This window comes from Eublepharis macularius, chromosome 5, assembly GCF_028583425.1.
Source record: "Eublepharis macularius isolate TG4126 chromosome 5, MPM_Emac_v1.0, whole genome shotgun sequence".
Classification (NCBI taxonomy): Eukaryota; Metazoa; Chordata; class Lepidosauria; order Squamata; family Eublepharidae; genus Eublepharis; species Eublepharis macularius.
Window position 1 is genome coordinate 49,545,499 of NC_072794.1, and position 23,058 is coordinate 49,568,556.

Below are 23,058 nucleotides of genomic sequence, written 5' to 3' on the forward strand. Positions count from 1 at the left end.
GCTGTAACATCATGTATGCCAATCAACACAGGCAATTAAGAAGACACTTGCATGCTCCCTTAGGATGTGTAACTTAGTGGCAGCATCTCCTCCCAACCAGGATTTTAAAAGCCACATGGTTTTCCTTACTCAAGGGGGGGGGGAGGGAAACAGCGCAATCCATCACAAATGCACTGCAATGCCTTTACATGAACATGTGATTCTGCTTTAGACGGAGACAAATGATTTTCCTTGCCCTGTTGCACAAAATATTTTTAACTGAAGGTTAAAAATTCTACAAACAAAGCACCTGGACTACTACAGAGTTACAGCATGTGCACTGGGCAGCGATGACAATTCCATGCAGCATCTCATGTATCAGCAGCATATAACACAGTGCTACAGCTGTCTCCTCAGTTCCTTTACAGATGGGAGTGAAGGTTTTGTCAGCAACCACTCCACTTACTCCCCAGGTGGGGAAAAAACAACAGGTCACTACTGCCAGTACTTTTCATTAAAGGATCAGAATTAGTACTGGGATATTACTGCAGTGACCCCTCCTAGCCTTAAAGGATCAAGAAAGGTAATTACCAGAGCTTTTCAAAAACCCTGTACTTAGTTACTGAAACTGTAATAAGACACTCTGATAAGGAATTGGTAAATTTTATACAATCTTATATTAGGCTTGTACCTAGAAACACGCCATGACCACCCTCCCAAGTTGAAACTGGTCAGTAAACATGAAGTGGCACCACTTAAAGCACATACAGAGCACTACTTAAAGCATATAAGCAGAGCCCCACTAGATCAGACCAGTGCTCTGACTATTCGTTATCTCCATGAATCTGTCTAAGTCCCTTTTAAAGCCATAAATGCTCATGGACATCACTATGTACATTGACTGAATCCCACAATTTTTGTTAAGAAGCACCTCATTTTGTCTGTCCTGAACCTGTTCCCTATCACCTTGGGTGCCTCCCAAATTCTAACAGAGAAGGAAGAAAAGGCTATCTCTGTCAGCTTTCTTCACATGACACACACTTTTATAAATCTCTATCATGTTCCCCCTTAGTCATCTTTTTTTCTACACTTACAAGTCCCATTCTCTTCAGCCTTCCCTCACAGGCAAGTTATTCCAACAATCCTTGGTCATTCTCTTCTGTACCGTTTCCAGCTCTGCAACATCCTTTTTGAAATACAGCTACCAGAACTGTACACAACGTTCCATCTCCTCTTTTGAAATCAAAATCGACTGCTTTGGACTTTGGAGGCAACTTTCCACAAACATGAAGGCTGAACTCAGGACCATTATGTCACTGTTCCCAATCAGTACAACAACATCTATATCTTGCACAAGATCTCAAACCCCACTCAGGAGCAAGGCCAGAGTTGCTAAACCTCCAGCTGGTTCCGTGATCAGCTGTTCCAATGTAGTCATTTATGAGGTCTTAGAAAACATGTTTCTAAGGCATAACTCAAACACGCATTTGTCCAGTCTACATGAGTGTACTTGAAATTACCAAGTATTGAAACATTTTCCTCTTTATTCACCTCCCTTATTTCCCTCTCCATCCTGAGATTCGCCTCATAGGGGGAAGGGTGAATTAAGTAACCCTTTGGGCCTGGTATCTCCACCCATAGTGATTCTATGGGGAAGTTTATTCTCCAGTGTTTCATACCTTATTTGACTCTATGGCCTTTTTGACATACAGAGCAACAGCATCCCCAATACAACACTTCTTGTCCTGCCTACAAAGTTTATATCCAGCGATGATAGCGTCCCTCTGATTTTCCCCATTTCACCAGGTTTCTGAAACTTAAAGCTGGTCTACATGAAAGTTTATGCCAATCCTTTTTCTACTTAAAGTATGCAACTTTCTGGCCACCTGAATCCACACCACTGTAACACTGAAGACTGGACTACTGTAATGTATTCTACATAGACCTCCCCTCAGCCTGGAGACTCCAATAGAGAAAAATGCTGCAGCTCAATTATTATCAGGAGCTCAGCAGAGCACACATATTACTCTTACTCTGCAGTCACTTAAATAGCTACCCATTTGTTACTGAGCTCAATTCAAGGTTTTGACTATCATAGACCCTTCATGGTCCTCGTTCCTCATACCTGTTGGACTGCCTTTCTCCCTATGCTCCACCGCCATGGCATGTTTGCTGATCTGAACAGGACCTTCTGCAGATACCACCCTGTAAGTGGGCAAAATCAACTACTGGCCATATAACTGCATTTTCTGTGGTGGCCCCAACTTCATGGAATGGCCTGCCTGAAAGGCCAGGAAAGAGCCTGCTCTTCTGACTTTTAACAAACTATGCAAAACTGAAGAATTCAGGAGGGCTTTTAAAAACAGGGCTGTGATGTGCTATAAGGAAACGGATTTGGGAAAGGGGCAGGGACTGTAGACTACTACAGTGTATTTTCTGTTGCTTTAAGTATGCTCCTACTAGGTAGTTTCCACATCATTTAATATGCCATGTTTTGTTTCAGCATTATTTTCCGCTCTGTACGCAGATTTATGTTGTTTTTCAAATTTCTGCTATTTCCTCTTGTATTATTCACTGAATGTCCCAGCTACTGACCACAAGGTTCGTGTTTAAGTTATGTGGGGGCAATTGTTTCATACAGCATTAAAATTCGTTTTTGAACTGTATGTGAATCACTGTGGCCATTTCAAACAGCATCACTTTTTCTGGTGCTGGAAGTGGCCCCACACACCCCTCCCCTAGGCCACCAGGGCTTTTGCACTTTTTTTGGAAAAAAATGGCACAGAAATATCACTATAGCTGTAATTCTAGGTGTAGCAGGTTCTCTGAATTCCCAGTTTTCAGTATTTTAAAAAAAGTATCTATCCCCTTCCCTTGAGGAGATATAAGAGAAAAGGCATACCTTTGCAAGGGAACAGACTAGAGACTTACTTTTTAAAAATATGAAAGTAGGGATTCAGAGAACCTGCTACATCTCTTATTACAATGCTATAGCACTAGTCACTAACCATTAAAAAATAGAGCACACTTGAAATGGGTGGGAAAATAAAAAAGGTAGCGCTGGTTAAAGTGCCACAGTACTCCTCAGTGAATTGGAAGCACATAGAACTTTTCAGAACAGAAGTAAAAGTTTGGGGTTTTTTTTAAAGGCTTAAACTTGTGTTGCAAGCAGCATTGTCTGTAAAGGTAAGATCTGTTATCAACTGGCAGACAAATTGGTTGTCTCTGAAATGGCAAAAGCAATCCACTAGAAACCTGCAGAAAAAATGTTTATAAAGACTGTGTGAAAAGGGCCTTACACTGTGTAATTTACCTTGAGTCTCAGTGAGAAAGGCAGACCACAAACAAACTGATTAAAGAGCATGAAATAGGCCTTTCTTGGCAAGTGCGAACAGATCACAGAGAAAAACCAAGCTTCTTGGGAGAATCAGTATTGCCTAGTGGTTGGAGTATTGGAATCTCCACTTCGACCATGGAAGCTCAATGGATGACCTTGGTTCAACCACTCTGAGTCTAACCTATTCACAGGGTTGCTGTGATGATAAAGTAGTGGAGAAAAGAACTATATACACTACCCTCAGTTTCTAGGGAGAAAGGGTGAGATAACAAATTAAAATAAATACAATTCTTATCCAATCAAGTACGTATCTTTGTTGGACAAGAAGCCAACTCTTTACCAAAATTACTCCATTTCATCTACAAGAGACTGTGAGGCCCAACTTATGCTGACTGTTTTGCATATTTAGTAATAGATATTGAACTGTAAAAGGGCAGCCCATTTTTTCTACGTGGTCTCTCTATCGGGATCTTATTGCCTCTGTTCCTTTTCTGACAATATGACTAGTTCCCGTCTATGAGGAAAAGACGTTATACATCTTTGGCTTGACAAGACTAATGAAGACTAACAGATGTTTTCTGATGCTGGGAACAGAATTACCTATGGTTTAAGGAGGTACCACATCACTGTCACTGGAAATAAGCAGTTATATTCAAGTCCTCAACAAACTACATGAGATGTTACAAATTAAGTTGATCTATTTGCAGACATGCTACTTAAGCTTTAAACGGACACAGGTAACTACCCCACAGTCCAATCTGATGAGTAAACAAACATCCCTACTTCTAATGCTCATGAGCTACCATTGTCAAGCCAGAAAGAGTATCATGATTCTCTTCAGACATAATTAAAAAATTGTACATGTGAGATTGTAAAAGTCAGTGGGACTGTTACAGGTGCTCAGCCTGCTTGTAAACAGTTATCAATGTTATATACAACCAAACAGGAATCTATTGGAACCTTAAATACAAGACTTTATTCTAGCATAAGCTTTAATGTCCCAGAGCACACACCTTCAAATATGAGTGGGTCTTTACTCTGCCACCATTTTAGGTAGGAGATGTGGAAAGAAAAAAAGCTAGTTCAAAAGGTCACAAAATACAAAAGTACAGCGTGAAACGTAATTATGTAAAATTCAGATCTAATCAAATGGTCTCTATTTTTTTCTTGAATCAATTTAAATTTTACATAATTATATTTCACTCTGTACTGTCTGAATGTCATGGTCCCTTGAATCTGCTGTGTTTTTTTTAAATACTTCCTGCATAAAAGGTCTTGTCTAATGAAAAACTATTTGTTGCTACTTGAAGAAATGAGTTCTAGCTATGAAAGCATATGCTGCAATAAAATTTTTTTAGTCTTTAACATACCACTAGACTCCTCTTTATTTCTGCTGCAACAGACTAACACAGCTACTTCTTTGGAACGTTATGCAGAGTATTTTGCAAACATACAAAATCCAGATAAAATGAGAATTAAATAACCTTAACATACAACTAATGACAAGGTAAAAAAAAAGTGTTGCTGACCATTTATATGGTTCTTTACTGCAGGGCTCAACAAATCCCAGGTGCTAGGTCAACTGTGTTTGCATAGTTGTGTTTGCCACAGTAGCACAAAACTGAACCACAGGTGCACGTACCTATGAATAGTCAGGGATACACAGAAGGGAACCCAGAATGGCTGCAGTTACTATGCATGTCAACTTTGGGTTGAATTGCAAGTATTATGAGTAGAGCTACACTTTCCTACTTTACTCACCATGCCAGTCTCAACCCAGCCCATGCAACTCCTGGGCTTTAAGAGATTCCCAGAAACAGCTCTGGGCATGATAAGGAAAAGGAGAATAGACAAATTTGCTCCCCCTGCCAAAGTATCCTGCTACCAGCAGAAAATGAGCATTGGATCCAACTGAAAGCTACTAAGAATATTCATCTCCTATTTACACACCACACAATTATCATAAGAAATATTGGTGGGACCACAGCAAATACAACTGCTTAATTAAATCTGAAGCAATTTTGAGCCCATGCTGAGCATGAGAAGGAATATGGACTCAAACTGAGTGCCAGTGGGCCATTCATGCTCTTGGTCAACAACACTAACTTTGCTCAAGTCCCTAAATATATAATGAAATGCAGTAACACTTAAAAGTATGTCAGGTACACCAGACCAATGGTATATTGGATGTATCAGCTACGTAAAGGATATGCAAATTAAAAAAAACACTTCAACTACTGGGAACACATTTGTTCCCATAATACAATTATCCCCATGCAGAACAAATATGGCGCATTAAACAATCCTCCAACAGTGGCCCGGCATGTTTTAGGGAGGGTCTCAAGAAGCCAACTGTCTATAGGAAGAAATATGGAGGGCTGAAACATTCCTGATCCACTCTCCTCGCATGCATATTGTTATTGGCTCTGCTTTTGGATTTGGCTGGAGAGGTGTTTCCAGAAAGGGCCTACTCATTACCACCAAAGTTGAGAAACCATGAAATGCCACAAACACCATCAAGGGAGAACAACAATTCCATTAAGCTCCTTCTTCTATCTAGCTTGTGAGGATTCTAACTACTAACAAGCCACATGTCAAGCAGCAAGAGCTGCCACCACCAATATCCTGACCTCTTCTTATTTGTTTTGTTCTTCAAGTGGCAATTGTTCACGATGGACACATGCTTTTAGTGACAGCTAAAAAGGCAGCACCAAAGGACTTCATTGGGGGGAATGTCAGAGGATATTGGCTTTCTGTCATGGTCCTTTGGTGGTGGAGAAATCAGACATGGCACAAGGGAGTTTACTAGTTTGTTCTGGAGTGGCAGATCTACATATGCAAACACACCAATGCAAGGATTAAAAACATGTTTGTTGAAACAAAATTGCAAGCTGCGCTGAACAATTAATTGGTGGGAAAGGCAGGATATACACAAACAGTAAATAAGTGGAGGATGATGGCAATATCCAAGCTCTGATAACCTTAAACCTCTGCAGCCAGAAATAACTCTTTGGAAATCAAAATTGCAGCCATAATTTCAGCTTGTACTACTGGTGCATCTCAGATATCATGTTTTATGACAAGACTACAATAAGATTCTGCAAATGGAGGCTCTTGCAACCAAACAAAACTTCTCTTCTCCCCAAAGTTGCTGCCTGCCTCTCCCCTCCAGTTAATCTAGAGACGTAAAAGAAACAGGCTACATGTAACTGCATGCGCTTACAGGCCATCATGGAGTCTGGCAAGGTGAAATAGTGCCCCTCCACCTCACACCTTTTTGAAGCAATCCTTCGGGTAAGCCAGTTGATGCTTAAGGGATCTACCGCAGAGATATTGCAGGACCCTCAAATTTAAAAGTGTCTTTGGAATTGTTATTGTGACTTAGATAGGGGGCAAATATACATTTGTGCACACTTGCCAACATTTCACAGTTGAAAACAGGGATGCCCCTATACATTTGTAGCATACCTATTTCCAAACTAAGGGGTTGAGTACTTGCCCCTCCCCACCAAACACTACTCAAAGCTCTTCTTGACCCGCTGTATTCATTCCTTCACCAGCAAGTATGTTCTACATACTAAAGGACTGGTATGCTGACAGTTAACAGCTTCACTTAAAACGAAAACTTCAAAAGTTCATTTTACACAACGTTCAACTTCACGGTAACTCTGAATGATGAAGTGCACACTCTGCCATCTGGAGAGGCAGCTTTTAGACTGGTGTACAGAAAAGAAAGCTAGTACACATGGCAACGAAGTATTTTAAAAAGATATCCATAAGGCATCTCCCTCATGGGCAGCCAAGGAATAAAACAGAGTTTCAGGTGGGTAGCCGTCATGGCCTGTAGCAGAACAGTAAGATCCGAGTTCGATGGCACCTTAAAGACTTGTGTCCGACGAAGAAAGCGTTGACTCTGAAAAGCTTATGCCATAAGATTCTTGTTGATCTCTAAGGTGCCACTGGGCACGAATTTTACTGTTTTACCAGAAACAAATTAGGAGAAAAAAGGGGCTTGTGACTGGTAACCGAGAACATCTGGGTTATCTGTCTTTAGGGGAACTCTTAACACTTCGAACTGGTTCAAATGTGCAAAGTTGGACACGTGAGTATCCTCACAGGTCTCCCTCCCCTTCCCCTTAACACAGGCCCGGCAAAAAGTTCTAGCGCGCCGCCGCTTCCTCTCCCTCCTCCCGCTCCTTCCCACAGGCCGCTCACCGTGCCCCCGTCCTTAATGATAATCTTCTTGGCCAAGAGGATGCTGCGGTTGGCGGCCCTTTTCTTCTTCTTCCCAGCTTGGGTCATTTTAACATACCGTGGAGGGTGGGGGAACCGACCGGGGGGGAAGGGAGCGCGGGAAAGCCTTTCCCGGCAGAGGCAGGGCTTCGCTTCCTCCTCGTAGCGACAGCTCCTCTCAGGCACCCGCCGGCGCCGCCATCTTGTCAAAGGGGAGGGAGAACAACAAGCAGCCAGCAACAGCCGCGGCAAGAGAGGCTCACATCACGCGATCACCCGATTGGTCGTAGAGCTGTACACGTGACCAAAGAGGCGCCTCCCACACTCTGTGTTGAAAGGGAGCCAATAGGCGCCTGCAGCTCTTTCTGCCCCCCCCCATCTCAGCGGGAGGGGCATGTGAGGGTGCTGGAAGTTCCGCTGCTTGCGCTCGCTTCTGCTGGGTGTGACCGGAAGAGGGGGAAGGGGATGGGGCCTTTCCCCGCAGTTTTTGGAAAGGTACTCTTTAGTGGTCTCTAGTTCTTCTCATTTATGTTTAAACATTTAAAATGAACATTTGATTTTTCAAAAAAAATATTATAGTCCGCTTTCTACATTCTGTATGTCGTGAGTCCTTGACCCTGCTGCTTGGTATTTGTTTATAAGCCCTCCTCCCAATAAAAAGTCCAGCGGCACCTTAGAGATTAACAACATGTATTTGTTTGCAAGCTTTTGTAATCGACGTTGGAATAAAATGCTAGTCTTTATAGTGCTCCGAGATGGTTTGGAAAAAGGGATCAGAGCTCAGAGTGGCTTCGAAGGGTATATATTGCCGGGGTCCCGGCAGAGAGGGAGGTTGTACAGGCGTGCTTTGGAATTCCACATTTCCCTGCAACATGCAGTCCTAGTTTCAATTCAAACCGCATTATAAAGAAAGACTGAGCCTTAGGCCTTCGCCTCACACTAGGGTTGCCTACCCAAGATTGGGAAGTTCCTGGAGATTTGGGAGGTGGAACCTGGAGAAGGCAGAGTGTGGGGAGGGAAGGGACTTTAGCAGGGTATAATCCCCTTCCCAAACAGCCATTTTCTTCAGGGAACTGATCTCTTTCACCTCCAGATCAGTTGAAATTCTAGATCAGCCACCACCTGAAGGTTGGCAAGCTTATCTCACACTATTTTCTGGACCCGAAACACCATGAGGCTTGAAGATATTTGCCTTGTGGGGAAGTAACTCATTGCCCCATCCAATGGAGCAAATAGTGCCCCAGGGCCTTAGGGTTGCCAGCTCCAAATTGGGAAATTGGGGGGGGGGTGAAATCTGGAGAAGGGAGTGTTTGGGGAGGAAAAGGACCTCAGCATGGTATAATTCCTTAGCATCCACCCTTCAAAGCAGCCATTTTCTCCAGGTGAACTGATCTCTGTGGCCTGGAGATCAGTTGTAATTCCAGGAGATCTCCAACTACCACCTGGAGGCTGCCAACCAAATGGTGCAGAGCAAAGGTCTAAACCCCCTATTTATGTGTGCTGTGGCCCTGATTCTAATTTGGCCTCGGTGTGCCTGGCAAGTGCATAACTTAAGACATCTCTCTGATCTGGGGACAAGCCCAGGGAAAACATAACATATAATTAGGCCCTTAGATGCTGATTATTCACTCAGAGACACTCCAAATCCACCATCTCATTGTATATCACATGCTTGTCTGTGGCCTGACTCGTAATAATTGGATAATGCCACCATGGTGCATAAGCCTAAAGTTGCAGTTCCACATGATTTTTGCATATGGAACATCCCCATCCAGTTTATAATCCCAATACACATCTATGATGCCAGATGACATCATAAAAACTCTGGACTCAAAGCTTTTTTTTGGTGCTACTGTAGCATAAATACCTAAATCCAAGGCATTATTATAAGTTGACTACATAATCCACCATCTACTCATAGTCATAGGTCATTTCTAAGTGGTTGAGTAGTACTGTGAAAATTTCAGATCCAAATCATTATCATACCTGTCTGGTACAAAACCACTGGTGTGACTCACATTTTCTCATAATACACAGGCTACAAAAATCCAGCATGTAATTACTACTGCTCACTTACGGATATATTCTAAAGCACTGTGGCTCCAGTGTTTTGCGCTACCACCAAGATGCAAAAGCAAGGGTCTAGTGTATGGAGCCTCATGATTGTTATCAAGGAGACTTCAGCCACCCCACATCTAATCACATCGTTGCCCAGAGGCTATACCTTAAAAATCACAGATGCAGTTGATTATGGTATTGCAGTGGAACAGAAATTTAGATCTGAGGAATATATCAGCTTACTTTCTACATCAAGACCACAGAATCCTTTAACCTATCCACAGCTTATATCCGTGCCCACCTACTACATCACAAATTGTAAAAATCATAAATCAACCACCTCTTAAAGCTCCCATGGTGCAAAAGAGGGGGAAAAAGACTGTAATGTATCTTCTTAATTCTTACAGGCAAGACTACAAAAACAGATAGTTCATAGTGCTACCCACAGACTACACCATGAAATACACTGATTTTTATACATTATTTTATAGACAGATGCCCCCAAATCACAGGGTAATCATAGGGGATATCAGTTTCCTATAACTGGATTGTAAAAATAAATTCATCCCTTGACATGTGGCATCAAAACCTAGATCCAAGTAACAGCATCCTCATAATTTTTACATGGGGTCAACATACAACATAGGAGGCAATTAGGTTATCAAACTTTTATCCAGAGCAAATGGTGGATGGTACCAGTACCAAATAATTACATAAAAATATAAGGACTGCATCCCTACTTCACTGGCAATGTCAGATCACCTCTGTTAGCCTCATGCCTTAAAAGTTTGCTATGACTTGATGGCACTTTTCACCACCATCTACACCTCACTGTCTAAACCCCCTATCTATGTGCACAATGGGAAGGAGGGGATTGTACCTGCCAGCTCCTACCCTACCCCTGAATACATTTTGTATAACATTTAGGAAAATGCCTGTGTTCAACTTGTATGTGCATAGGCTCTATTTTTGTGGTCAGGAACCCTGAGAAGGTGGGATTCTCAATTTGCATAAGGAATCTGTGCTCATAATTTTTTAATGACTGTATCTGTCTAAAATGTTATGCCACGATGTCACAAAGGGACATGCAAGCACAATCTCCCTCCTCCTTCTATGACTGTGAAGTGTACACTACCCTACCATGTGTCTCCACTCTGATGAATTGAAGGATGTTACCTTGGATGTTGCATGAAAGCAAATTCAATTTAAAAAAGAATCAAATTATTAGTGTCTTGGGAGGATAGGGCTTACGTTAGTAATATGAGGATCTCTTACGTTACTATTTTCTAAAAAGTAATTATGTAACTGCAGCATTCCTATTTGTTCATTTCATGAAGGCATTCACAGTCACAACTCTTCACTTCCAAACAACAGCACAAGCCTATTTGCAGGGAAGGTAGGCAAAGCCACTGAAAACTGCCCTCTGGGTATTTGTAGTCTAAAATGTTGTTGAGAGCCTTACTCAGTATTTATTTTACTGCCTATGTTATACCAATACAAAAATACTGTCTGAAATTTTTATTGAAAAGTCAAGCTATGGAGGCAATCTCCATAGGTAGGTATGATAATCAGTTACCTACTGATTTGAACAAATATGTGACATAAAGTTGCTATTTTGGATCTAGTAGTGTAAAAACTGCTTTTGGAAAGATATTTGGTATTTTCATTGGCTGATTTCTCTCCCTCTCTTTTGTTAACTATATTTTTTATCATTTGCATTTCCATTAATTTTGTCATGACTGATATCAGCAAATCAGCAAAACAGGGCAGATTCGCAGTTATAGGGGCGACACCTTGTGGCTATACAGAAAAGCGTTTAAAGGTCTCTGCAGCATATCCCCTTTCATCAAAAGGGAATGGCAAAACAGGATGTTCACAGCTGTATTTCATTGTTCCGTTTATTGCTTTCTATGCTTTCACAGGAGCCAGTTTGTGTATCTGGCCATCTCCACTTAACACATACAGGACCACTAGTGACTTGGCAGGACCCGCAGGCATGTGCTGGTTACACAAACTGATGCTTCTGGGTGGCAATAGTTCCAGAGAGGCAGCTCTGTTAGTTTGCTGTAATGAAATTAAACAGCAGCTTAGCAGCTGCTGGAATAAATGCTGTTGGTCTTTAAAGTTCTACTGAAGTTTGTGTGTGAACATACATTAGCATGCATTCTGGCAATTGCTACCACACCAGCACCCCCCTCCCCCCGTATCCTTATGTAGGCATTCTGGCTCATACAGCCAGCAGCTCTATGCGATTCTGGCCAGATAGTGTACTGCTTTTCCCCAGAGGCCATCACATAGAGAGCACTACTAGGTGTATGAAGCAGCCCATCTGATGACACATGCAGTATGCAGAACAGTATCACAATGCCATCCTAAGCATAACAATAGCCTTCTAAGCCCATTGACTTCAACAGCCTTAGAAGGGTGTAACACTGCTTAGGATGGCACTGTTGGACAAATTTGATCCTGAAAGAATAGTCATGCTCTGTAAGTGACCAACAATATAACATCCCCAACAATATAATCTCTCTTAGACCAACAATATAACATCAGAGACCAAAGAAAGGGGGTGGTTCTTTTGTTTTACTTTTAGTTGGCCTCTTTTAGGCAGGACTTTAGTTTGCTGGTGTGATTAGATTGGGAAAGAACTGCTTATTGCCTTTCATAAAGAGCAATTCCAAAAGCATAGACATGTTAGTCTGCTGCAGCCAAAGTATCAGAGATGCTTGTGGCACTTCAAAAATTAATGGATTTATGTGACATACACTTGCATGATGAAGAAAAAAAAAGAGCAATTGGTGCAAAGGGAAGAATCTTTCATTGTACACCCCAACTTTACAATTATTAAAGATCCTTTTGCACCAATTGCCCTTTTCTCCCTTCATTTTGCCTTGGTGCACCGCCCCCCCCCCCCGCCCCCGGTCTTCTTCATACACTTGCATGAGCCACAGCTCACAACTTTCATGGGCTCTAGCTCATGAAAGCTTATGCCACAATAAAATTGCTGGTCTTCATCAAGGTGCCTCAAGACGCTTTGTTACATGAAGCAGTGTTTCTTAAACTTGTGATCTCTGAGGTATTTCTCCCCCTGAATTAAGTGAGGCACACCTCACTATTACAGTTAAAAAGGCTTATTTTTAGTATGAGTAAGAATTACTCTCCCTCAGAGGAGCTCCTCTTCTGCATTTGGAGTGAAGTAAGCACAAAGCCCTGATTTATGCAGGGAATCTGTAAATTCACTGGACCTTGTAATTATTTTTAGTGGCACACAGCGTAGGAATTGCTGACAAAGAGATTCTTAAAGTTTTAATATACTGAAAGGGACCTATTAGAAGAATTTTCCAAGCATGTCCGAATATTTGACCCCTGTCTGAAAGCAAAACCTTTTAGACACTGTTGGGATACTAGCCAGTTGCCCACAAGGGAGTTGCATTATTACCAATCTAGGAGGTTTTTTAAACAAGTTCATGTTGGATTTGTATAATGAAGACTTATTATATGCCTCTATTACAACAGCCGATGACAGGTTAAAAAACATTGTAATTGCCTCACCTGTCTGCCACTTTGAGCTGTGGTCACATATTTCTACACCTAATACTCACACAAAAGTGTTTAACTCTGTCTATTTTTGTGGCGGGGAGGGGGAGACCAGAAGAGTAGTATGATGACAGTATTGGATCTCAGGTTTTTGGTTCTTACCATAGGTGGAAAGATGAGACAGGACACTAAGATGAAAAATTCAGTAAGCAGGCATGGTAAAGACAGGGCCTCAGCTCTAACCATGATAGAGAGACTCCCTCATTCTTCAGAAAAGTGGCTAGATTGCAATGGATTCCCCACCTCCAGGACCACAATGGATGATTCCATCAGGCAGTGGTTTGGGTAGCAGACTAGAGCAACCTTCTCACACTGAAGCAGAGAAGCCAGCGAGAGAGGAAAGGGAAGTCAGCTCTGAGAGTGCCTGCCCCATAGTCCAAATCTTCAGAGTACAATCTGCCCCTGCTCCCCTAGGATCCTTTGGTGGGGAGCAGTGTGTGTAAAGATCACAAGGGGAGGAAAAATTGGGTTCCCTTGTCAATGTTAATGAGTCTCCTGCCCACTTATTGTTTATTAATCTTTATTATAGGTAGTATTTATATATAATTCTAACACATGGTCAAATTTATTTATTATATTTCTATACCACTTTTCCACACGACTCGAAGCAATTTACAATAAAACAAATTAATTATAAATTATAATTATATTCCCTCCTCTTCCCCCTGACATTTCCAATGTTAGTCCCAAGCACTGGGATGTTTGTCTTTTTAAGCCAGCAGCAGGAGAGCAAATGGAAGCAACACCTCCCCCCCTCCCCCCGCCCCAGACCAGAATAATGGCCCTGTGTAAAACTGCTCCCCTCATTCCAAAGGCAGCTGTGCCTGGGTCAAGAACCTCATTGTGCCCTAATATGCTCAACAATATAAGTAAGTCAGGCAATGAGGATGTATGCTAGTGTTTCCCATTTTAAAAACCAAACCAATCACACAAAAGACCATCTCTTCCACCTGCTGTCTTCCCTACACAATCTAAACGTTAACAATCTGTTCTGCAGGTGACTCCGTGAAGCTGCAGTCATGAGACTAATGCTTGCTGCTGCATGATGGAGAAATAGCTCTGTTATATAATGCAGGAATCCTCTCTAAATTACTGAGGTGATGGCTACACAACAGCAGAGCTCAACTGCCAGGAGGGAGAGGTGGTTCTATTTTGTTGGATCCTCTCTCCTTTTTTAGGAATTCTGCCATGTGCAGCATGCCTCACCCCTTCTTTGGAAAATCAGCACGCAGTTACAGGGCCAAATATTGACCAGAACAAAGCGTCTGGATCCTCTCCTTCCCTGGTTCTCTGGATACCCCCCAAGATGTTCTTCACACCAGTATTCTCAGTGATGCAGAGCTTATCTCCACAGCGAATCAGAAGCAAATTCTGATTATATAGACTTTCAACATATGGAAGTCAAAGGAAATCTGGTGTTGACAAAAAGGTATTCAATAACTGATGCTACCAGGCCTCAGAGATTAAATATGTTAACTAAAATTTACTGTATGTAGTCTGAAAAGCACCTTTTAAAAAAGCAACACACTACCCATGTTATAAATATCAAGAAATATTTATCAATTAAAAAGAAGTAAACAACCCCCCCTCCTTTTTACATTTTTCTTAATGGTAGCCATAGAAGCCAGGTTCAGGTAGCCAGCTCAAGGTTGACTCAGCCTTCCATCCTTCCAAGGTCAGTAATATGAGTACCCAATTTCCTGGGGGTAAAGTGTAGATGACTGGGGAAGGCAATAGCAAACCACCCTGTAAAAAGTCTGCCAAGGAAACGTTGTGATGCAACGTCCCCCCCATGGGTCAGTAATGACTTCGTGCTTGCACAGGGGACTGACTACCTTTACCTTTTTTTTTAACCATAAAAATCCATCTATAAAAAACCCAACATGTATGCTTATAATTATTAATTAAAAAGCAAATATTTGGGCCAAATACACAGTCCATATTGTAAAGGGAAGATAATGCAACAGGAGAAATCACAGTATGGAGATGATATTTATAACCAGAGACAAAAGCATTTGCCTATCCTGTTATATGAATGGCATAAAACATTTGGTGGGGAAGCAGTGACATGCTTCTTTGGCTACAACAATAAAAGTTACAAGCATGTTAATTTTAATTTCATGGTTTTATAAGAAGCTTAATGTCCAGTCTTGTACACGTAACCATAAATCTGAACTGCAACTCAATCCCATGTCAGTTAAATGTTCCAAAATAGACTGTATATGCAGTGGTGCACATGGCCATAGTGTCTCTTTACAAGAGAAGTTGACAATGGCTATTGTGGTTCTCTTGATAAAAAGGCAACAAAGGACTATTATAACTGGCAGCTCCAGAATATTGGATCTGTTTTAACAAATACAGATTTTCACTGGTGGTGAGTCTTTTTAATGACCTCAGATACTTGGCCTCCTTAACTTTGCTAATACTGCATGTCAACTTAGACGAAGGCTTTATTCAGACATCACACAAACAGAACTTGTTTTTTATGACAAGAATGACCCCAGAGGTTCTCAGGCTCACATGCTCTTCCTCTTCACCAACAGCTGGGGAACTGAAAATTTCCTGGTTCAGAACTGCAGTTTGTAATTTCGCCTGATTCAGTTATCACTGTGCTTTGTTCACTTGCCTGGAAAAAAAAGACAGTCTGAAACTGTTGTTTAGAATTCTGGTTTATAGGCATGAGGGATCTAAATATCAAAAGAAACTGCAGTTAGTTCCAAACGAGGCAGGTTTCAATGTATCCTACCACACATGAGGGGAAGGGGAAGGTAGTGCATACACCCAATGATTTCCTGGCTCCTTCTAGCGAAGAATAACTCATGGTTTGTTTATAAAGCATGAATATATCCCAATTCTTTGCATCAGTAGCTGTCATCTTATGTTACTTATTCAAAATGAATAGGACATACACATGCATGATCACCAAACCAAGTATCACACATGTTCTAAACATAGTTTATAAACAGTGTATTTAAAAATTGAGGTATTTATTCCCAGGGTTGACTTCAAGCATATCAAAGCTGCCTTGAAATATTTCAAGGAGCCTACTGTTATATAAATTACAAACATAGGCAGCTGGGATGTGCTTTTTTTTTTAGACATAGCTATTGCCTTTCTGTGGGTTCATTCCAGGGTTCTGCACTAATATTTAAAGGCCTGCCATTGTGTGGCTGGGACCAATAATCTCTCCGGATCCCAGCCAGGCAATGATTGCCTGCTATAAGAACGCACATGATTTGTCCCACTAGTGTAGTGGTGGGTCTTTAAACTCTACGACAGCAAAATTGCTCCTTTGCTACTTCAGTATCATCGAAGTGCCACTTCTCTTGAAATCTTGTCTTATGGCTAGAGAAGAGACATATTTCCTCACTGCTCTATCACCTGGTGCTATATGTGATGAGCTATGAGGAAATGTGCCACTCTTCTCTTGAACACAGGAAGTCATGAAGCAATGACTGCATCTATACACAGGAAGTCAAGAGGGGTAAGCATGACCATGTGTTAGCCCTCTATATGGTTATTATTGACCTAAGCAGGAAGGGGATCTGGGAAGCAATATGACCACCACTCCAAAAATGCTCGAAAGGGCTTTCATAAGAGCTACTGCAATGTTACATTTCTAAAGATTTCTCATTTCTTCTCCATATTCTAATTAAACTCACAAGTTTGGGGGGGGGAGATTGGAAGGGCCACACCAAGAATCAGAAAAAACAGTTCTTCTAATCTCAGGAGGAGCTGCTGTGATCTTGTGCGTCTTCATAAGTCACAGCACTCATGTGGACAATTACCTCCAGAGATTAGGTGGCTGTAGCAGTGTTTACATCATCTCTTAAAGAAGCATAGATATTTAGTACGGATTTAGTACAGGGGGAAGGGCCATGGCTCAGCGGTAGAGCATCCGCTTGGCATGCAGAAGGTCCCCGGTTCAGAATGTAGGGTCTCCAGTTAAAAGGATTAGGTAATAGGTGATTTGAAAGACTTCTGCCTGAGGCCTTGGAGAGGTGAAGCCAGTCTGAGTAGACAATATTGACCCTGATGAATCAATGGTCTGATTCAGTATAAGGCAGGTTCATGTGTTCAGTCTGAGAGCTAGACTCAAATTATTCATCAGTTAGGAAGTCACAAGGATAGATTTTAAGCAAAGCATTCTCCTTTATTAGTTCTCATCTGTAAAATGGGATTTAATAGAAACATAATTCACAGAGGTTATAGATCAAAATGGGAAAATATGTGGCATTTTGTGGATGCAAAACGTTATACTAGTCCTTGTATTCATCCCCCTCCTTGCCCAATAGTTTCCACCAGTCTTTTAAAAACTATTTCTTCTTACTCCTACAGGCTCTCTAACACAGCAGTGGCATCAATTATTTCCTCAGAATATGAGATTAAATTTACCAATGTAAACACACATTCAAGTAGTTCAAAATAATAACCACTTCCTCTCATAGACTCATGTGGTATTTCTATGTACTAATCAATCACTTATTACTGGTGTAACTTTTAAATGGAGAGAGACTGAGATCAAAATCAAGTATGTGCATTGATATGATAAAGTGCTTTAATAGCCCTCTGTTTGAGAGCTGCTAAATAAACTCACTCTTTTATTAAATCCCATTTTACAGATGAGGACTAATGAAGGCAACAGAAGTAATTTTAAGAATGAGACACCCAATAAGGTAAAACCAGACAATGTAAATCCACCCATTTGTATTGGTGGTTATTTCTAATTCTGAAAGCTCGGTGGCATTATTTCCATGTTTTAAAAATAAAGGATGTCTCTCATTCAGGTCACATAACATCCAAGTGGCTACTGCTGGAAGACTTGAAAATTGCAAGCGTCTTGTTTAAATATTTCTCATCAGCAAAAAGCTCAAAACATCACTGTAGAGTCTGTTGTAAAAGTTCAGACATCAGAAAGCAAGCACACAAAAAATAAAAGGCATTTTAAAGATGTGTGACAGTTAAGATCTTTAGGAAGAACCTTACCTGGGCCTCGTTTATCTCACTTGACTGGAAAGTACCAGTTTGGATCCACAAAAATCAACTCTTTCCCTTACATATACCAATCCTACATACCACAGAGCCTTGGATCAAAATATCAGTTCCCCCATCACGTTCTTAAGTCTGCCTTGTACAGGAGGGCATCTATTGAAGGCCTCATCATACTGTAGCTGTCCATCATTCAGTTTTCAATGCATTCAAAGACATAGTGGAACAACATATATTGCTTACACTGTAGTCCCATCCATACAAATCTCCATATGGCCATAAGGAGGTATTTCAAAATGAACGAGAGCAGCTTTATACATGTCTCTGAATTTTAGCAGTCATTTGTAGAACATTTCCCAACAGAAGGGCTACTGACTTCAATTTGTTGTTTTTTAGCCTTGTTCTATATATGCAAACGAGGGTGACACTAACACTTGCATCAGTTTCCCAAAAGTAATGCTGCCAACTTTGGTTTGGGAAATTCCTGGACATACGGGAGACGGTGCCTGTGGAGGATGGATTTTGGGGAGAGAGCTCAGCAGGGATGTGGCACCATAGATTCTGCCCTCCAAAGCAGCCATTTCCTCCAGAGGAGCTGATCTCTGTAGCCTGAAGATCAGTTGTAATTCCAGGAGAACTCCAGCCCCCACCTTGAGGTTGGTAAGTCTAGACAAGAGCCACCTATGCCAATAATGGTAATGCACGAGAATTGGATTAATAGGAAAACCTGTCTTTTCAGTCACTAGGTTTTTCAGGCTTATTGACGGCACAGATCCTAAACAGAGTTATACTCTTCTAAGCCCATTGACTTCGACAGATTGAAAAGGATGAAAGTCTGTTTAAGATCCAGTTTCATTCAGTTCCTTGAATCTCGACTGGCTTTATTTTTACATTAACAACAACTCAAATAGATTCATCTGAGAGGTGTTTTTTTATTCCAAACTTGAAGTAAAAAAGACTAAAACTTTCCATATTGTAACAACTTGGATTGAAAAAGATTTTTTTCACCCTTTGATGTTCCCAAAGTGTGGCTTAATATAGACAAGGAGACTTGCGGAAAAACAATATATGACAGAGAAGAAGGAGCACCTGAACTACACAAATGTAAATGCTGCTGGGTTTTATTAACTGGAATTGTTTTTATTACGCTACCTTGTTTTTATATCCTGATGTGATCCACTCTGAGCCTGCTCTGCAGGGAGAGAGGAATATAAACAAACAAACAAACAAAAACAAAAGTTCCACTCATCCTGCCACACAGATCATCACAACACATTGTGGGTATCGTTTCAGCTAGGCCAGCACTATGGCAAACGGAGAAATTTTCCAGTTTTCCCTTCTTGTAACAGTAAAAGAAATGAGCCACAAACTTCCTTATGTCAATACACAAAAACACTCGAAGCTGCCTTACAGACAGTGAATCAGGCTGTAGGTTCATCAAGACCAGTATTATCTACTCAGACTGGCAGCAACTTTCCAGCATCTCAGGCAGAGGTCTTTCACATCACCTACAACCTGTTCCTTTCAACTGGAGCTGCTGGGATTGAACCTGGGACCTTCTGCATTCCAAGGAGATGCTCTACCACTGAGCCATGGCCCCTCCATTGGACTCGCTCATTTTCTTTCAATATTATTTTCCGTGAAAGCACACACTCATAAGCCTCCATTTTAATTTTGAAAAACATTATAAATCTTTTCTACCATCATAAAACACTTTATTTCTTTTCCAGGACCAATGTATAGAACATCAATTACCTTTTATCCTTAATCATTATGATAATCAGCAATTCCTTTAAAAATTCATCCTTCACCAATGTTTTAAAAACTTATGTGTGATATCACTGAACACTAACCTAATACTTTTCTTACAAACTTTGGCTGAAAGAACACCTTGATAAACGTAGTTATAAGCTGAATAGAGTAAGATTTTTGAAGCAAACCACTTGTAACCCAGTTCAACTCACAGGTTCCCTCAGAATACTGCAGATATTTCCTATTTTTATGTGTTACTATAAGCAGTTTATCAACAGATTTTTCTATGATGTTGAGCTAGATAACACATTTTTTAAAAGGCTCCACACACTGTATATTATTTCCAGGGAGATACTGCATGGAGAACCACAGTATGTTTAAAAAAAAACAGTCACAGACATACCTTCTCAGCAATTCCAAGAGCTGTAGCAGGGTGTATTTTACTATTGCAATCATAAGAATCAGCAACAAGAAAAGATGACAGTATCTGTGGAGGACTTGGTTCAAGTGCTACAATTCTCCCCAGAAATGCATGGGAAAAGCCAAGATGCATTGTATACAGCCCTTCTGTGGTGTGTGAACTATTATTTTAAGTACTTTTAGAACTTTCATTTGTGAAATCTCACTCCTCTCCCAATACTACAGGCATGATCCCTACCAGTGCAATGAAGGTCAAAAGGAGTCCTCTCTCTCTCCACTCACCCCATGCCAATTACCTGGAATGGAAACCCAACTAGTGCTCTCTCTTCAATGTGTGTTCTGGCCTGAAATTTACTTCAAGTGCAAAGAAAGGGGGACCTATGGCTGTCCTTCAACAGCCACAAGCAAGGATCATGCCCTATATTTATTGCACAATCATTATTCTTCATTTCTTGGTTAACATAATTCTAACAACAGAAATTTCAAGACTGAACAGAACCACTCTTAGTTAAGTAGTTTATGATTATTTTTTTAAAGCTCTGTCATATAGTACAGTATATACACATTATATATCATCCAAATGGCTCCAAAAGGAGCTATTATAATAACTTTACACATTGCATTTTTAAAATCAGCCATGTAAATCTTTAAAAAATTCTTCAAATTAAGTTTTTAAACAACGAAAACTACAGTTAAGTTAATCCCAAGACCGTTTGCTTATCATGAAAAGAATTGTTCTCTGAACACACTCATATATGACGGCAGCATTGGTAGCTTACCATGCCATTGGTAGAAATGGGGTAGCACACCGACAGGCCCTGCACCTCTGCAGCTGCCATTCATTTCAATGGGCATTCGGTGCAGCTCCCACAGATGCTTGATCCCTTTACATACACAATACTTTTTATTCGATTGACAAATGGTAAAAATATCAAATTCTTCCCCTCATCAATCATAACATATCTCATTATTGTATGAAAGTTCATACAACACCAATTTCTGTTTATTAAGTCAGCTCTCTATATAAAAAATCCAGAAATGATAATGCCTTGTAATCATATTCAATATTTTTTTAAAAAAAGAGGAATACCTAATTAGAGCCATCACTGTAGAACTAAATCTTATTTTGAATTGATTGGATATTTATAGATATTCAGTAAGTTCATACTTACTAAGATGAAGCAGTCAATTTGTAAAAGAAAATTTTATATGATTCAACAAATATTGTCGTGCTCTTTCAAGAAGAGTGCATAGGACATTTCTGCAGCGGTCGAACTCGTTAAATCATTCTGATGTAACCTCAGAGTTCAATCTGGAAGCATTTCTAACTGCAGGTGCCAGAAGCAACAGTTTTCCTTCAAGCTTTGTACTAGACCATCCGTTTCCCTCAGAAGAGCACATTGTTTCCCACCCTTTTTGTTCCCCATGAGCCACATCACATATTGTTCTTCAGATACAGTGTAAACTCTTCTGTTCAGTGCTTGGTGAAGTGCTCCGTACAGAGTTATTTGGAGGTCCTTGGATGAAGAGTCTTGGCAAATCAGGCTGGTGTGGAAGAGTCTGCTATGCTTTAATAGGATTCCCTGCAGGCTTTGGATCATAACCATATAGGAATGTGGCTGCTATTACAAGAACAGCTCCAAAGAAAAAAACACTAAAGAGAGAAGGAAAAGAGAGATCATAAAAATGGGGCATGCATACATTTTTTACATTTATAAACTGAGTATCATGTAATTTGGGAGATATTTGCTCTTTAGGACTGGACTACTCATTGGTATTACTCTTCTTTCCCGTTCTTTAAAAAAAGGGCCCTAATTTTTAATTTGTTCCATAAAAACTGTTTCCATAAATAGTAAAGAGTCCAGTAGCACCTTTAGGACTAACCAACTTTATTGTATAGCATAAGCTTTCGAGAGCCACAGCTCTCTTTGTCAGATGCAAGAGCTGTGGCTCTTTAAAGCTTATGCTACAGTAAAGTTGGTTAGTCTTAAAGGTGCTACTGGACTCTACTATTTTGCTACTACAGACTAACATGGCTAACTCCTCTGGATCGGTTTCCATAAAATAACTGTAGCCCATTAAATGAAAGGCAAGGAATGCTTGTTAGAAAATTCAAATAATAGCTAAGAGACCAAAAGAACACCTTAGTCAACTGACGCTTCTGCATGACAATGTGATATAATTTTTCAGTTTGTAGATGAGTATTTTAAAAGGCCCAGTCAAATTATGTTGTTGCATGAGATAGAATGGAAGGTGGGTTTTTTTCCCGCTCTGGAGCACCGCCAAGGAACTATTTAGAAAGCTTCCACTCAGGTTGAGAATCCAATGTATCTGGGAGAAAGAGGAGCTATTTATTTTAGAGATTTTTAACTGGCCTTTCTACCGCATATGGCCAAGGCAGTTTACTAGTCCAGGCAACGGAAATCCTTTCCGGGTGGTGCTACAAACTGCTCCGTTGTGCTATATCCAGCAGCTTACAGATGCTGTCTCTTTCCCTTTCACACACACAAAATCCCTTTCTTGCCTTCTTATCAGTATCATAGACATGCTTATGAGTTGGTTTCAGGTGGGTGCCTGTGCTGGTTTCCCATAGAAAAGTAAGACTCAAGTCCAGTAAAGATCAGCACAATTGATTAAAGATCAACACAATGTTGATGGTATAAGCTGTCAAACGTCAAAGCTCTGACAAAAGG

At 40.7% G+C, this 23,058-nt stretch overlaps 2 protein-coding genes and 1 long non-coding RNA gene across 9 annotated transcripts in view; 1 reads left to right on the forward strand and 2 right to left on the reverse strand.

Moving 5' to 3' along the window:
* Positions 1 to 7,760, reverse strand: part of MFSD14A (major facilitator superfamily domain containing 14A) — a 28,373-nt gene extending 20,613 nt beyond the window's left edge. The window contains exon 1 of one of the 2 annotated variants that reach the window (XM_054981353.1): positions 7,532 to 7,760. In XM_054981353.1, the coding sequence (XP_054837328.1) occupies positions 7,532 to 7,618 (87 nt within the window). In that variant the 5' untranslated portion in view covers positions 7,619 to 7,760. Of the gene's footprint in view, positions 1 to 1,073; positions 1,197 to 7,531 lie in introns of those variants that run through there. The other variant, XM_054981354.1, reaches the window with a different exon arrangement.
* Positions 7,761 to 7,977: 217 nt separating this feature from the next.
* On the forward strand, positions 7,978 to 18,157 carry LOC129331252 (uncharacterized). Its single transcript, XR_008597112.1, has 2 exons — positions 7,978 to 8,044; positions 17,827 to 18,157. It is a non-coding gene; the product is annotated as an uncharacterized LOC129331252 (long non-coding RNA).
* A 2,710-nt stretch (positions 18,158 to 20,867) lies between these two features.
* Positions 20,868 to 23,058, reverse strand: part of SLC35A3 (solute carrier family 35 member A3) — a 41,591-nt gene continuing 39,400 nt past the window's right edge. For all 6 annotated transcript variants that reach the window (XM_054981167.1, XM_054981165.1, XM_054981168.1 and 3 more), the window contains one exon: positions 20,868 to 22,019. In XM_054981167.1, the coding sequence (XP_054837142.1) occupies positions 21,929 to 22,019 (91 nt within the window). In that variant the 3' untranslated portion in view covers positions 20,868 to 21,928. The remainder of the gene's footprint in view (positions 22,020 to 23,058) is intronic.